This window comes from Coregonus clupeaformis, chromosome 20, assembly GCF_020615455.1.
Source record: "Coregonus clupeaformis isolate EN_2021a chromosome 20, ASM2061545v1, whole genome shotgun sequence".
Classification (NCBI taxonomy): Eukaryota; Metazoa; Chordata; class Actinopteri; order Salmoniformes; family Salmonidae; genus Coregonus; species Coregonus clupeaformis.
This window is the reverse complement of record NC_059211.1, coordinates 64,329,338-64,344,750: the sequence shown is the minus strand read 5'-3', so window position 1 is coordinate 64,344,750 and position 15,413 is coordinate 64,329,338. Positions and strand designations below refer to the sequence as shown.

At 43.1% G+C, this 15,413-nt stretch overlaps 2 protein-coding genes across 3 annotated transcripts in view; one reads left to right on the top strand and one right to left on the bottom strand.

The window, feature by feature from the left end:
- The first annotated feature begins 1,724 nt into the window (after positions 1 to 1,724).
- LOC121532874 (neuropeptide B) lies at positions 1,725 to 3,469 on the top strand. The gene is made up of 2 exons (XM_041838667.2): positions 1,725 to 2,187; positions 2,919 to 3,469. Exons 1-2 carry the CDS (start codon positions 1,918 to 1,920, stop codon positions 3,045 to 3,047), a joined length of 399 nt encoding a protein of 132 aa, XP_041694601.1. The 5' UTR covers positions 1,725 to 1,917; the 3' UTR covers positions 3,048 to 3,469.
- A 1,121-nt stretch (positions 3,470 to 4,590) lies between these two features.
- Positions 4,591 to 15,413, bottom strand: part of LOC121534302 (guanine nucleotide-binding protein G(o) subunit alpha) — a 42,627-nt gene continuing 31,804 nt past the window's right edge. For both annotated transcript variants that reach the window (XM_041840940.2, XM_041840939.2), the window contains exons 6-9: positions 10,868 to 10,997; positions 10,633 to 10,704; positions 6,616 to 6,703; positions 4,591 to 6,055 (exon numbers count right to left, since the gene is read on the bottom strand). In XM_041840940.2, coding sequence (XP_041696874.2) covers positions 5,865 to 6,055; positions 6,616 to 6,703; positions 10,633 to 10,704; positions 10,868 to 10,997 — 481 coding nt within the window. In that variant the 3' untranslated portion in view covers positions 4,591 to 5,864. The remainder of the gene's footprint in view (positions 6,056 to 6,615; positions 6,704 to 10,632; positions 10,705 to 10,867; positions 10,998 to 15,413) is intronic.

The window sequence follows — 15,413 nt, the reverse complement described above, 5'->3', positions numbered from 1 at the left end:
CGAACTAGTTGGAGCATCACCGTTTAAAGTCTCTTTCTCTTTGGTATCAAACCTATGTTTGGGGATGGGATGAACGGAAATGTAAGAAAACAGAAATATCCTGTTTTATTTAGAGACCTTGTTGTTCCCAGCAGATGGCTTGTGTAAATTATTTCTGATGATGAGAACGCATGTGTGATAGGCTACGTATGCCTAACAGTAGACTGAAAAAGGTGTTTTATTTCCCTAGGCAAAGCTAGGACAGCACTTACAGTTTCAATACCATCATTTAAACCATATATCGGATTGTTTCTAGGCGATATTATATCAGCCTGTTGCATGTGGATCACACAACAGGTCGGCTAACATCAGATCCGGCTGAGTCACAAGAACCACAGACAATTTGATTTACCGATTCGTTTTAAATCATACACTACTCTGTTCCATTATATGGTCAGACTATTGATGATCTGGTCTCCGATGTTGGAGGGCGCCTTTGAAGAGGACTTTTAAGTTAAAGTGTTTATCTAGGTTAATGGAGCCTATGCGTAATTGTTATTTTCCCATTTGTGCATGTATGGAAGACAAGGTGGTATTTGGTATTTTATTAGGATCCCCATTAGCTGTTGCGAAAGCAGCAGCTACTCTTCCTGGGGTCCACACAAAACATGAAACATGACATAATACAGAACATTAATAGACAATAACAGCTCAAGGATATAACTATAGCAATACAAAAATGGCATATGTAGCCTACATATCAATACATACACACAAACTATCTAGGTCAAATAGGGGAGAGGCGTTGCTGTTCATTTGAGCAATATGAGATGGGAGTTCCATTCAATAATGGCTCTATATAATACTGTAGGCTTTCTTGAATTTGTTCTGGATTTGGGGACTGTGAAAAGACCCCTGGTGGCATGTCTAGTAAGGTAAGTGTGTGTCAGAGCTGTGTAAGTTGAGCCCTCTGATTACAATGAAGAGCAAGACGTGCTGCTCTGTTCTGGGCCGGCTGCAGCTTAACTAGGTCTTTCCTTGCAGCACTCGACCACACGACTGGGCAATAATCAAGATAAGAGTAAACTAGAGTCTGCAGGACTTGTTTATGGAGTGCTGTGTCATAAAAGCAGAGCATCTCTTTATTACAGACAGACCTCTCCCCATCTTTACAACCATTGAATCTATATGTTTTGACCATGACAGTTTACAATCTAAGTTTACACCAAGTAATTTAGTCTCCTCAACTTGTTCAGCAGCCACACCATTCATTGGTTATATAGGTGGTTATATAGAATCCATAGGGTGTTATCTAACATTGGGATTGTATTTACACTGTTGTGGAGGTACGGAGTTCTACCGAAGGATAAACTAACAAGCGAACTGAAAACGTGTGCTTCTTAGGATAGCCTATAATTTACGAGCACTTGAACACATTTACGAATCCACTCAGTGGACTGTCTCTCTCTCTCTCTCCCAGTTTTCTAAAGTTAAAGCATCTGAAGTTGGACCATTCATGACGTTTATTCCAGTCATGTGTCAATAAACGTAATTTTCTCAAGAATCAGATGATGAGGATCGGTGTGATGTCACTATGTCAACCTCCCCCCTACCTCCTCAAACACACGGGAAAAGAGATAACGCATAAATCCGGATTGGACTGTTCCTCTGCGTGCGAAAACATGAATCATCCAACCCTTCTGATCCAATCCACAGGTCACGATCGCGCCGCGCGCCTATATAAACCGCCACAACATTCGGGAACACCCAACCAACGGAAGAACCTGACAACAAAAACGTCCGTTGATATTGGTAACCTAGGCTACAGCTCACCAGAGAAGAAGACAAGAACAGAAGAACCAAAAACATCCCAACGACAACCGAACCAACTAACCGTCAAACCAACATTCCATCCAGCTGCATAAAAAGCGCCACGAGATGGAGAGGTCTGTTAGATTCGCGGTGGTGTGCGTCGGTATCTCCATGCTCATCTCGTGCCACCCTATCGAGGCGTGGTACAAGCAGTCCACCGGACCGAGCTACCACTCCGTTGGCCGAGCCTCGGGTCTGCTGTCCGGGATCCGGAGGTCCCCGTACATCCGGAGGTCTGAGTCAGAAGAAACGGTGATGGACAGCGGGGAGACCACCGGCACCGAGAACAACTTGGTGACGGATGGTAACCGACAGACCCCCGTGCTCAAAAACATGGTAAGTGTGATTTGGGACGTAAAATCGTTGAATTAAAGTCTAAGGTAGATGATACCCAAAGAGAGTAGGTTAGACACTATTAGGCCTATATATTGTAAAATACAATACATTTCTTCTTAGATTCTACCTGCACGCAAATTAATGAAGTGAATTGATTGCCATTGACAAATTTTGCCATTGCCCAAAACATTTACATTATAACAAAGTGCCGTAGTCACTTTTAAAAGTTTAAACATCTTTAAAAAGTGAGATTATATAAATTGGAATCGACTAGGAAGTAGCGCGCCAGACGTCAGTCTCCTGCGTAAAAGGCGCTGTCCTTTTAGCACCAGAGACACGAGCAAATCACAGAGATGTTGCCTACTTGCCTACTTTCATAGAGAAATTAAAACGTTTTAGCAGTCTTTATGCCCGATAAAATACATTGTAGACTATAGGCTAGACCTACATGAATAATAGCCTATAAATAGTAACCTGAATGTGACAAAAACAAAACTGAACTAAAACCAACCTTTGACAAGACAACATGTCTCAATAGTCGGTCTATATTTAAATGTAACAATAAAAACTACTTTCATTTCTTGAACATTTGCATCCATTAGATTTTTCTAAATTTCAGCACATTTTTCCCAAACAGGCCTACCTTACTGTATTAATTTGCCCTAATTAATTAACGAACATTATTTAACTAGCCGTTTCTCTCTCTAAATCTCTCTTTCTCCCTCTCTCAGGCTATCTGTGTGAAAGACATCTCTCCCAACCTGAAGAGCTGCGAGCTGCTGCGGGACGGCACGAGCACGTTCCAGTGCAAGGCTGACGTGTTCCTCTCCCTCGACTCGCTGGACTGCTTGGCCGCGTGAGACCCCCAAAACAACAACAGTTGACTTTCCGCGAGGTAGATGGGCAAGAAGGCAGGCAGCGTGAGCGAAAAAGAAGGACCGTTGATTGATGATGACATTGAATGTTTTCTCATCATTTATATAAAAAAACGGATGTGAATAATGTTTGTTTAATACTAGCTGTGTAAAACCAAACAAAAAAGACAAAACGAAAAACCCAAAGTGCAATGTGTGTGAGAGAAAGTTGTAACTAGGCTACAAAGCTATTTTTTGTCAACCCCCCGACTCCCCTATATCCCTATGCCGACCCTCACCCGGCACCCCTCCCTTGTAGGCTACCTGCGTTGTCAAATGTAGGCTATTATTAAATGTTCATAAATCGTTGCCTGCTGAGCAGAACCTGTCAAAGTACTTTTATTTATTTTATTAAAATGAACAAATATTGCTAATTTGGTTGGTGTACATTTGTATTTATGCTTGACTGATAGTAGCCTAAGCTACAGATTAATTGTGGAAACAAATGAAGGAGATATGTTTCATATTTTTTTGTGCAGTAGGATATAGCCTATTTCGAAGCCTCAACAACGGAAATCAATTGTATTTAAGTATTTTCATACTGACCAAATGTTTTTCACTTAAGCAAATTTTTCTGCAGTCAGTTGGACTATATAGCCTATTATAAACTGGGTAGTTAGAGCCCTGAATGCTGATTGGCTGAAAGCCATGGTATATCAGACCATATACCATGGGTATGACAAAAAAAGTACTATTTACTGTTCTAATTACGTTGGTAACCAGTTTATAATAGCAATAAGGCGCATCAAGGGTTTGTGGTATATGGCCAATATACCACGGCTAAGGGCTGTATCAAGGAACTCCGTGTTGCGTCGTGCTTAAGAACAGCCCTTAGCCTTGGTCTATTGGCCATGTACCACACCGCCTTGGGCAGTATTGCTTTAATCTGCTTTGTTTTCTTTCTAAAAACGACCACACGTCCAGTAAACAAACGACTATGAAACATGTAAAATAATTATTTAATTGTCATAGCCTTGATCTGAAGACACCAGGGTAGAGTTACTTCACAAGATCAACTGAATTATAATCAAATTCTGTGTCCAAATCTCCAAAACTCCAGATTTAAATGTTAATAGATGACAGACGCATATAAAACATAATTTAAATACCAAATAGGCCTACATATTGAAACAATGTTACATTTCTGAGACCCCAAAAAAGGCACTTTTTTTTCCAAGACCACCGTAAAACAGGCACAATTAGGAATGATTCTTATATACACATAATGGTAAGGAGATTATTGTATTTCTCATAGATGCTTAGAACTAGTTTGATAGCAATAGTCTTCCAACTTGTCAATGTTGGGCAACTTAAACAAAAATCCCCAAATGCATGACAGAATAAAACATGTAAATAAAGAAAAAGAGGAGAGAGAGAGAGAGAGAGAGAGAGAGAGAGAGAGAGAGAGAGAGAGAGAGAGAGAGAGAGAGAGGAGTTAGAGAGGAAGAGAAAGAGAGAGAGAGAAAGGAAGAGGTGTTTGAGAGAGGAAGAGAAAGAGAGAGAGAGAAAGGAAGAGGTGTTTGAGAGAGGAAGAGAAAGAGAGAGAAAGCAAGACACAAAAGAGTGATGAGATTTACTGCAGTTAAATAAAGCCAGTTGATTTTCTGTGATCACTGTCCCATTAAGAAGTGTGTGATGCACAGCCAGGGGGGCCACTGAGTGGAGCTAGGCATTGATAGATGGGAGGAAAATACACTACTTCTGTCTGTATGCATGAGTGAACCCCTTACCTCTCTCACACACTGTCTGTATGGATGAGTGACCCATAACTCCATACCTCAACAAGCAGCACCGCACTGCCCGCGCATCTAATGGACCAACGGTAAATCCTCACTCCTGTCTGCCTGCCTATACACACACTAAGCTGAGTGAGCATTTAGCCAGATGACTGTAACCGAGCAACCAAAGCTGAGAGGAAGCCTACCATTGCCATCTACAGGGTCCCTCCAATTAGCTGCTAAGGCAGCTCTGGTATGAATAAGAAATATAACAATTATGTTAAGAATTAAAATGTTGATGTTGTATTATTCATATTCTGATTAGGGTTGCATAACAACAACAATAACACAACAAATAAATATGCAGCATAAAGTCCATGATTGTTCACAAAAACAAGGCGAGGGAAGTGAAATGTTCTCCAATGGAGCTCCACATCGTTCCAAAAAGTCATCTCAATAAAGTTTTTAGAGGGGATTCAAAACAGTTCCAGTGGAACTGAACAGAGGGGTCTTTCATTATGAAGTTGACTTACAAACGTTCTTCTTCCGGAACTGGAAAACAGAGTAGGGTGAAGTAGCACATAGTCACTGATCTTGGGTCTGTTTTGCATTTCCCCACCTAACGGTTAAAGCGGCAATCAGCAGGTGAAACAATAAAGTGTCCTCCCCGCCCGTTTTGGTAAGAAGCTGAGGGATGGGGCTGGAGAATTGTAACCTCTCAAATGCACAGATAGAGCTATGGATGCGAAGACTGTCCGTCCATGATATCAACATTCTAGTTTTAACCATGTTGAGGCTATTTGTTTACAAACGTTGGCATAAAACAAACTTATATTTTGAACTAAGCTCATGAGGCATTTATAAGTTATATTCTTCAAGAATCAATGGGCACATATCATTCATTTATAAGTCCAAAAATGGACGTAGCAAATGCTGATTGACCCTTTAAGGTTATGATTGGGTGAGGGGAAGCAGAGCCTAGCTCGGTCCCAATGGAAACTTCACCCCAGAAACCAACCAGTACCATCGGAACTCTTAGAATCAATCATAGCAGAGAGACTGCCTCTAGGTTCTCTTTGATGATGGTGTCCATGACGACCTGGAAGACGATCTGTACGTTGGAGGTGTCCGTTGCAGTGGTGAAGTGGTGGTAGATGAGTTTGCTGGGCGTGGCATTGAGAGACACAAACATTCCGGCGATGTATCGGGCTGCCGTGTCCACGTCACAGTCTGCACCTGAGAGAGAGAGAGACAGAGAGACAGAGACACAGAGAGACATAGACACAGAGAGAGAGACAGAGAGAGAGAGACAGAGAGAGACAGAGAGAGAGAGACACAGAGACACAGAGAGAGACACAGAGAGAGAGACACAGAGACACAGAGAGAGACACAGAGACACAAAGAGAGAGAGAGACAGAGACAGACAGACACGGAGACACACAGACACAGACACAGACACAGAGATAGAGATATATATATATATATATATATATATATATATATATATATATATATATAGAGAGAGAGAGAGAGAGAGAGAAAGAGGTGTAAGGCAATATTGTTTTCAGAGTTAGTTACATTTCATGACAATACAACATTTCATCAATATTGCTTCATCCTATCTCAAGCCTGTATATTGTTATTTTATCAATGACAACATCAAAGGCCATAAGTTGTTATACACCAATTGATTGCAACAGCATTATCAGTCTGGTCACATATGTTTTACCTATTGGTGCACGTATTGTGTGTGTGTTAGGGTGTGGACCCTTTCTTGTTTTCTCAGCGTGACTGACCTTTGAACTGTGGCACATACAGCCGCAGATGTCGCCCCGAATGTAAAATCTTCTCTTGAAAAAGATCGATCTTGTTCATAAATAAGATCTGCAATGAATAAACAAATAAATAAACAATATCCGACATCCCTGGTTGGCAATTATATGCAAATAAATAACCACACGTATAAATAAAGAAGTAAACAAATAAAAAAATACACAGATAAACAAATAAACAACAAGGAGGATGTTCAATTAATATTCAAATCAATATTCAATCAAGAATAATATTGTGGCAACTGGTGACAAACCATTTCCTGTAAATACCACTTCCATGTCATATAGATATACAGTGGGGAGAACAAGTATTTGATACACTGCCGATTTTGCAGGTTTTCCTACTTACAAAGCATGTAGAGGTCTATAATTTTTATCATTGGTACACTTCAACTGTGAGAGACAGAATCTAAAAATCCAGAAAATCACATTGTATAATTTTTAAGTAATTCATTTGCATTTTATTGCATGACATAAGTATTTGATCACATACCAACCAGTAAGAATTCCGGCTCTCACAGACCTGTTCGTTTTTCTTTAAGAAGCCCTCCTGTTCTCCACTCATTCCCTGTATTAACTGCACCTGTTTGAACTCGTTACCTGTATAAAAAGACACCTGTCCACACACTCAATCAAACAGATTCCAACCTCTCCACAATGGCCAAGACCAGAGAGCTGTGTAAGGACATCAGGGATAAAATTGTAGACCTGCACAAGGCTGGGATGTGCTACAGGACAATAGGCAAGCAGCTTGGTGAGAAGGCAACAACTGTTGGCGCAATTATTAGAAAATGGAAGAAGTTCAAGATGACGGTCAATCACCCTCAGTCTGGGGCTCCATGCAAGATCTCACCTCGTGGCGCATCAATGATCATGAGGAAGGTGAGGGATCAGCCCAGAACTACACGGCAGGACCTGGTCAATGACCTGAAGAGAGCTGGGACCACAGTCTCAAAGAAAACCATTAGTAACACACTACGCCGTCATGGATTAAAATCCTGCAGTCGCACGCAAGGTCCCCCTGCTCAAGCCAGCGCATGTCCAGGCCCGTCTGAAGTTTGCTAATGACCATCTGGATGATCCAGAGGAGGAATGGGAGAAGGTCATGTGGTCTGATGAGACAAAAATAGAGCTTTTTGGTCTAAACTCCACTCGCCGTGTTTGGAGGAAGAAGAAGGATGAGTACAACCCCAAGAACACCATCTCAACCATGAAGGATGGAGATGAAAACATCATTCTTTGGGGATGCTTTTTTGCAAAGGGGACAGGACGACTGCACCGTATTGAGGGGAGGATGGATGGGGCCATGTATCGCGAGATCTTGGCCAACAACCTCCTTCCCTCAGTAAGAGCATTGAAGATGGGTCGTGGCTGGGTCTTCCAGTATGACAACGACCCGAAACACACAGCCAGGGCAACTAAGGAGTGGCTCCGTAAGAAGCATCTCAACGTCCTGGAGTGGCCTAGCCAGTCTCCAGACCTGAACCCAATAGAAAATCTTTGGAGGGAGCTGAAAGTCCGTATTGCCCAGCGACAGCCCCGAAACCTGAAGGATCTGGAGAAGGTCTGTATGGAGGAGTGGGCCAAAATCCCTGCTGCAGTGTGTGCAAACCTGGTCAAGACCTACAGGAAATGTATGATCTCTGTAATTGCAAACAAAGGTTTCTGTACCAAATATTAAGTTCTGCTTTTCTGATGTTCTGCTTTTCTATGTCATGCAATAAAATGCAAATGAATTACTTAAAAATCATACAATGTGATTTTCTGTTTTTTTTGCTTTAGATTCCGTCTCTCACAGTTGAAGTGTACCTATGATAAAAATTACAGACCTCTACATGCTTTGTAAGTAGGAAAACCTGCGAAATCTGCAGTGTATCAAATACTTGTTCTCCCCACTGTAACTGCAGAATTATAATATTCATCAATCAACCGTAAATGTCAGTTGATGAATGGTCAAATCAGTAGATGTGATTGGGAGAGCGATCACTGGCAAATTCAGATCAATTACATAGTGAAGCCTTGGCTACAGAATGATTGATTGATCTAGCTGTCGCAAGTATTATGGTGTGAGTCAACACACACACACACACTCTCCCTGACTGCCTGTCCCTTTCACAGTACACAACACTCTGACTCAGTGGGTTCATCCCAAATGATATGCTATTCCCTATATAGTGCACTACTTTTGACCAGGGCCCATATGAAGGGAATAGGGTGCCATTTGGGACGCAACTTGGTTCACTGTAGTGGTTCACTAGTTGACCAATTAAAAGTCTATAAGGAGTTCTCATTCCACCTCGCTTTGGTTAATTTGGTTAAAAGAACAACAACTGGCTAGATAATGATGGATGAACTGATTTGAATGAAGAGAATAATGAATGTGTGTGTGTGAATGTGTGTGTGTGAATGTGTGTGTGTGTGTGTGTGTGTGTGAGGTGTGTAATTAACACAGGGGAAACGTGGGTGGAGGGTTATAGGTAAGCAGACTCACAGACACGCCCTGATAGATTAATTACTCGGTCTCTCACACACACACACACACACACACACACACACACACACACTAAGTGGGCATTAAAAACATGCTAAAGGAGGTCCCATTAAACAAGCTCGTTACACTGTGTCTTTAATGTGATGAGGGCGGGTGTGTACGTGTGTGTTTGTGTGGGCTGGAAGCAAGCAGAACGCACACCTAAATTACTGTTCGCTGTTTAATTACAAGTGACAAGGGATCTATTAGAACAAAGGCTGTGGTCGGTGGTGTGTGTGTGGTGTGTGTGGCGTGCGTGCGTGTGTGTAGGTGTGTGGTGACAAAGACATTGCAGAGGCATGTCCACTCAGAAGCCACGAGTGACATAAATGACAAGTGAGAAAGAGAGAGAACGAGGTGGAGGGAGACGAAGAAAGCCTTCCTCCATGTTTGCTTCACTCATCCGTTCCCAGTCTGTCCTCCCCATGGACCGCTCTCTGCGTAACAGTACGTCTTCTCCATCCTGTCCATTAGCAAGAGGACAACCATGTCACCATGTCAACCAAACTCTGTTTAGACCTGACCAAGGAGCTCGAACTATCAATGGAAAAGTGATGTATGGGATGGAACTTTCCTAGCCACGGTCAAAAATCATGGCAAAATCTGTTCCCTGCAATATTTGAAAATAAAAAAAATGTCACCTGTCTGCCGAGCTAGTTTGGCATATTTTCTACTAACCCAGTCTGGGAACTAGCCTCAGGCTAATGGGCTAGCTGTATTCTAATCGCTGGTTACATTATCTCTTACAAAATACCATTATTTCAGACTTATGACACCGTAGAGGCCGTTGACACTCGCGGCCCATCTGTTCTCTCTCATTTACTCCTGTGCATTCTAATTCCAGCCTGTACACCCTTGTTCACATGCGTAAAAATACGCTTTTCATTTTAATTGGGCTTTAGTATATAGACAGTCTCTTACCACTGAGGTCCTCCAGTATATAGACAGTCTCTTACCACTGAGGTCCTCCAGTATATAGACTGTCTCTTACCAGTGAGGTCCTCCAGTATATAGACTGTCTCTTACCAGTGAGGTCCTCCAGTATATAGACAGTCTCTTACCAGTGAGGTCCTCCAGTATATAGACTCTCTTACCAGTGAGGTCCTCCAGTATATAGACTGTCTCTTACCAGTGAGGTCCTCCAGTATATAGACTGTCTCTTACCATTGAGGTCCTCCAGTATATAGACTGTCTCTTACCAGTGAGGTCCTCCAGTATATCATTGAGGTCCTCCAGTATATAGACAGTCTCTTACCACTGAGGTCCTCCAGTATATAGACTGTCTCTTACCACTGAGGTCCTCCAGTATATAGACTGTCTCTTACCACTGAGGTCCTCCAGTATATAGACTGTCTCTTACCATTGAGGTCCTCCAGTATATCATTGAGGTCCTCCAGTATATAGACAGTCTCTTACCATTGAGGTCCTCCAGTATATAGACTGTCTCTTACCATTGAGGTACTCCTGAAGAAGATGTTGTTGCAGATGGAAGAGAAGAGTTTCAGACTCTCCTGTAGGCGGTTCTGAAAGGGAGGAAATCATTAGACAGAAGAGTAACATCAGTAGCACAGCGTTTGTAAGGCCTTCTGTCACGGTCAGACCTTCTATAGTAACATTGTAATAGTGTTCTGTTCATCAGGAAAATGACATTTAAAGATGGTGGGTTAACAATAGCGTGTGTCTCACCATAGATGGGTCCTCTACTAGGGTCATGTCGTATCCACTGAGAGAAACAACGAATACGACGGCCCTGACGTCCTCGAAACAACCAATCCACTTCCTCCTCTCTGTCCTCTGACCCCCCACATCATACATCCTGGAGAGGGGGAAGGGGGAGCGAGAAAGAAATAAAATAAAAGAAAGAGAGAGCAAGTGAGCGAGAGAGCGAAAGAAAGAGAGAAAGACATCTGTACATCAGTCATTGATTATGTGGGGCAGAGAAAATGGGCAGCCAGTGAAAATGAATGGCCATCACCTCACTGAAACAGGCTTTTAGTGTGGTAGTGGTTTGGCCAATGTGTTTAGAGTGCATTTTATATCCATGTGATAATGACAGTTAGCTGCCAGCAGGAGGTTCACAGCAAAAGTTAAAATAGGACACCTGCTACTATTTAGATTGTGTGTGTGTGTGTGTGTGTGTGTGTGTGTGTGTGTGTGTGTGTGTGTGTGTGTGTGTGTGTGTGTGTGTGTGTTTATCAATTAGCTAAAAAACAATTAGTAAGTTAATTAATTTAAATCAGACTAAAGGAGGGAACTGTCTGTTGGGTCCTACAGAAACCCCCTTGAGGTCCACAGAGAGCTTGCATCCCAAATGGCACACTATTCCCTATTTAGAGCACTCTTTTTGACCTGGGCCCATAGGGCTCTGGTCAAAAGTAGTGCACTACATGGGGAATAGGGTGCCATTTGGGACACCAACAGGGGGCTTAGAATAAGCCAGATGATGGAAACCTCTGTAGTATTTTAGCGTAAGCCAACGTCATTAAATAACAGGAAAGGATCTCATAGGGGATTTAGTCAACACCATCAACCCGGAAACCCTAGACCCACTCCAATTCGCATACCGCCTCAACAGATCCACAGATGACGCAATCTCAATCGCACTCCACACTGCCCTTTCCCACCTGGACAAAAGGAACACCAATGTGAGAATGCTGTTCATTGACTACAGCTCAGCACTCAACACCATAGTGCACACAAAGCTCATCACTAAGCTAAGGACCCTGGGACTAAACACCTCCCTCTGCAACTGGATCCTGGACTTCCTGACGGGCAGCCCCCAGGTGGTAAGGGTAGGCAACAACACATCTGCCACGCTGATCCTCAATACTGGGGCCCTTCAGGTGTGCGTGCTTAGTGCCCTCCTGTACTCCCTGTTCACCCACGACTGCGTGGCCAAACACGACTCCAACACCATCATTAAGTTTGCTGACGACACAACAGTAGTAGGCCTGATCACCGACAATGATGAAACAGCCTATAGGGAGGGGGTCAGAGACCTGGCAGTGTGGTACCAAAACAACAACCTCTCCCTCAACGTGAGCAAGACAAAGGAGCTGATCGTGGACTACAGGAAAAGGCGGGCCGAACAGGCCCCCATTAACATCAACGGGGCTGTAGTAGAGCGGGTCGAGAGTTTCAAGTTCCTTGGTGTCCACATCACCAACCAACTATCATGTCGTGACAGTCGTGAAGAGGGCACAACAACACCCTTTCCCCCTCAGGAGACTGAAACGATTTGGCATGGGTCCCCAGATCCTCCAACAGTTCTACAGCTGCACCATCGAGAGCATCCTGACAGGTTGCATCACCGCCTGGTATGGCAACTGCTCGGCATCTGACCATAAGGCGCTACAGAGGGTAGTGCGTACGGCCCAGTTCATCACTGGGGCCATGCTTCCTGCCATCCAGGACCTACAGTACCAGTCAAAAGTTTGGACACACCTACTCATTCCAGGGTTTTTCTTTATTTTTACTATTTTCTACATTATAGAATAATAGTGAAGACATCAAAACTATGAAATAACACATATGGAATCATGTAGTAACCGAAAAAGTGTTTGGTAAAAGACCAGTGTTTGGTAAAATTACAGTCCATCATTACTTTAAGACATGAAGGTCAGTCAATCCGGAAAATGTCAAGAACTTTGAATATTTCTTCAAGTGCAGTTGCAAAAACCATCAAGAGCTATGATGAAACTGGCTCTCATGAGGACCGCCACAGGAAAGGAAGTCCCAGAGTTACCTCTGCTGCAGAGGATAAGTTCATTAGAGTTACCAGCCTCAGAAATTGCAGCCCAAATAAATGCTTCACAGAGTTCAAGTAACAGACATCTCAATATCAACTGTTCAGAGGAGACTGTGTGAATCAGGCCTTCATGGTCGAATTGCTTCACAGAAACCACTACTAAAGGACACCAATAAGAAGAAGAGACTTGCTTGGGCCAGGAAACACGAGCAAATGGACATTAGACCGGTGGAAATGTGTCCTTTGCCAAGAGTGTGCAAAGCTGTCATCAAGGCAAAGGGTGGCTACTTTGAAGAATCTCAAATATAAAATATATTTTGATTTGTTTAACACTTTTTTGGTTACTACATGATTCCATATGTGTTATTTCATAGTTTTGATGTCTTCACAAATTTTACTATTTTCTACATTGTAGAATAATAAAGAAAAACCCTTGAATGGGGCGGCAGGTAGCTTAGTGGTTAAGAGCGTTGTGCCAGTAACCGAAAGGTCACTGGTTCTAATCCCCGAGCCGACTAGGTGAAAAATCTGTCGATATGCCCTTGAGCAAGGCACTTAAACCTAATTGCTCATGTAAGTCGCTCTGGATAAGAGCGTCTGCTAAATGACTAAAATGTAAATGTCAAATGAATGAGTAGGTGTGTCCAAACCTTTGACTGGTACTGTATATACCAGGCGGTGTCAGAGGAAGGCCCAAAAAATTGTCAAAGACTCCAGCAAGCGGTACCGGAGCGCCAAGTCTAGGACCAAAAGGCTCCTTAACAGCTTCTACCCCCAAGCCATAAGACTGCTGAACAATTAATCAAATGGCCACCCAGACTATTTACATTGACTGACCCCCCCTTTGTTTTTACACTGCTGCTACTCACTGTTTATTATCAATGCATTGTCACTTTACCCCTACCTACATGTACAAATTACCTAAACTAACCTGTACCCCTGCACATTGACTCGGTACCGGTGCCCCCTGTACAGTGGGGAGAACAAGTATTTGATACACTGCCGATTTTGCAGGTTTTCCTACTTACAAAGCATGTAGAGGTCTGTAATTTTTATCATAGGTACACTTCAACTGTGAGAGACGGAATCTAAAACAAAAATCCAGAAAATCACATTGTATGATTTTTAAGTAATTAATTTGCATTTTATTGCATGACATAAGTATTTGATCACCTACCAACCAGTAAGAATACTGGCTCTCACAGACCTGTTCGTTTTTCTTTAAGAAGCCCTCCTGTTCTCCACTCATTACCTATATTAACTGCAACTGTTTGAACTCGTTACCTGTATAAAAGACACCTGTCCACACATTCAATCAAACAGACTCCAACCTCTCCACAATGGCCAAGACCCGAGAGCTGTGTAAGGACATCAGGGATAAAATTGTAGACCTGCACAAGGCCGGGATGGGCTACAGGACAATAGGCAAGCAGCTTGGTGAGAAGGCAACAACTGTTGGTGCAATTATTAGAAAATGGAAGAAGTTCAAGATGACGGTCAATCACCCTCGGTCTGGGGCTCCATGCAAGATCTCACCTCGTGGGGCATCAATGATAATGAGGAAGGTGAGGGATCAGCCCAGAACTACACGGCAGGACCTGGTCAATGACCTGAAGAGAGCTGGGACCACAGTCTCAAAGAAAACCATTAGTAACACACTACGCCGTCATGGATTAAAATCCTGCAGCGCACGCAAGGTCCCCCTGCTCAAGCCAACGCATGTCCAGGCCCGTCTGAAGTTTGCCAATGACCATCTGGATGATCCAGAGGAGGAATAGGAGAAGGTCATGTGGTCTGAAGAGACAAAAATAGAGCTTTTTGGTCTAAACTCCACTCGCCGTGTTTGGAGGAAGAAGAAGGATGAGTACAACCCCAAGAACACCATCCCAACTGTGAAGCATGGAGGTGGAAACATCATTCTTTGGGGATGCTTTTCTGCAAAGGGGACAGGACAACTGCACCGTATTGAGGGGAGGATGGATGGGGCCATGTATCGCGAGATCTTGGCCAACAACCTCCTTCCCTCAGTAAGAGCATTGAAGATGGGTCGTGGCTGGGTCTTCCAGCATGACAACGACCCGAAACACACAGCCAGGGCAACTAAGGAGTGGCTCCGTAAGAAGCATCTCAAGGTCCTGGAGTGGCCTAGCCAGTCTCCAGACCTGAACCCAATAGAAAATCTTTGGAGGGAGCTGAAAGTCTGTATTACCGAGCGACAGCCCCGAAACCTGAAGGATCTGGAGAAGGTCTGTATGGAGGAGTGGGCCAAAATCCCTGCTGCAGTGTGTGCAAACCTGGTCAAGACCTACAGAAAACGTATGATCTCTGTAATTGCAAACAAAGGTTTCTGTACCAAATATTAAGTTATGCTTTTCTGATGTATCAAATACTTACGTCATGCAATAAAATGCAAATTAATTACTTAAAAATCATACAATGTGATTTTCTGGATTTTTGTTTTAGATTCCGTCTCTCACAGTTGAA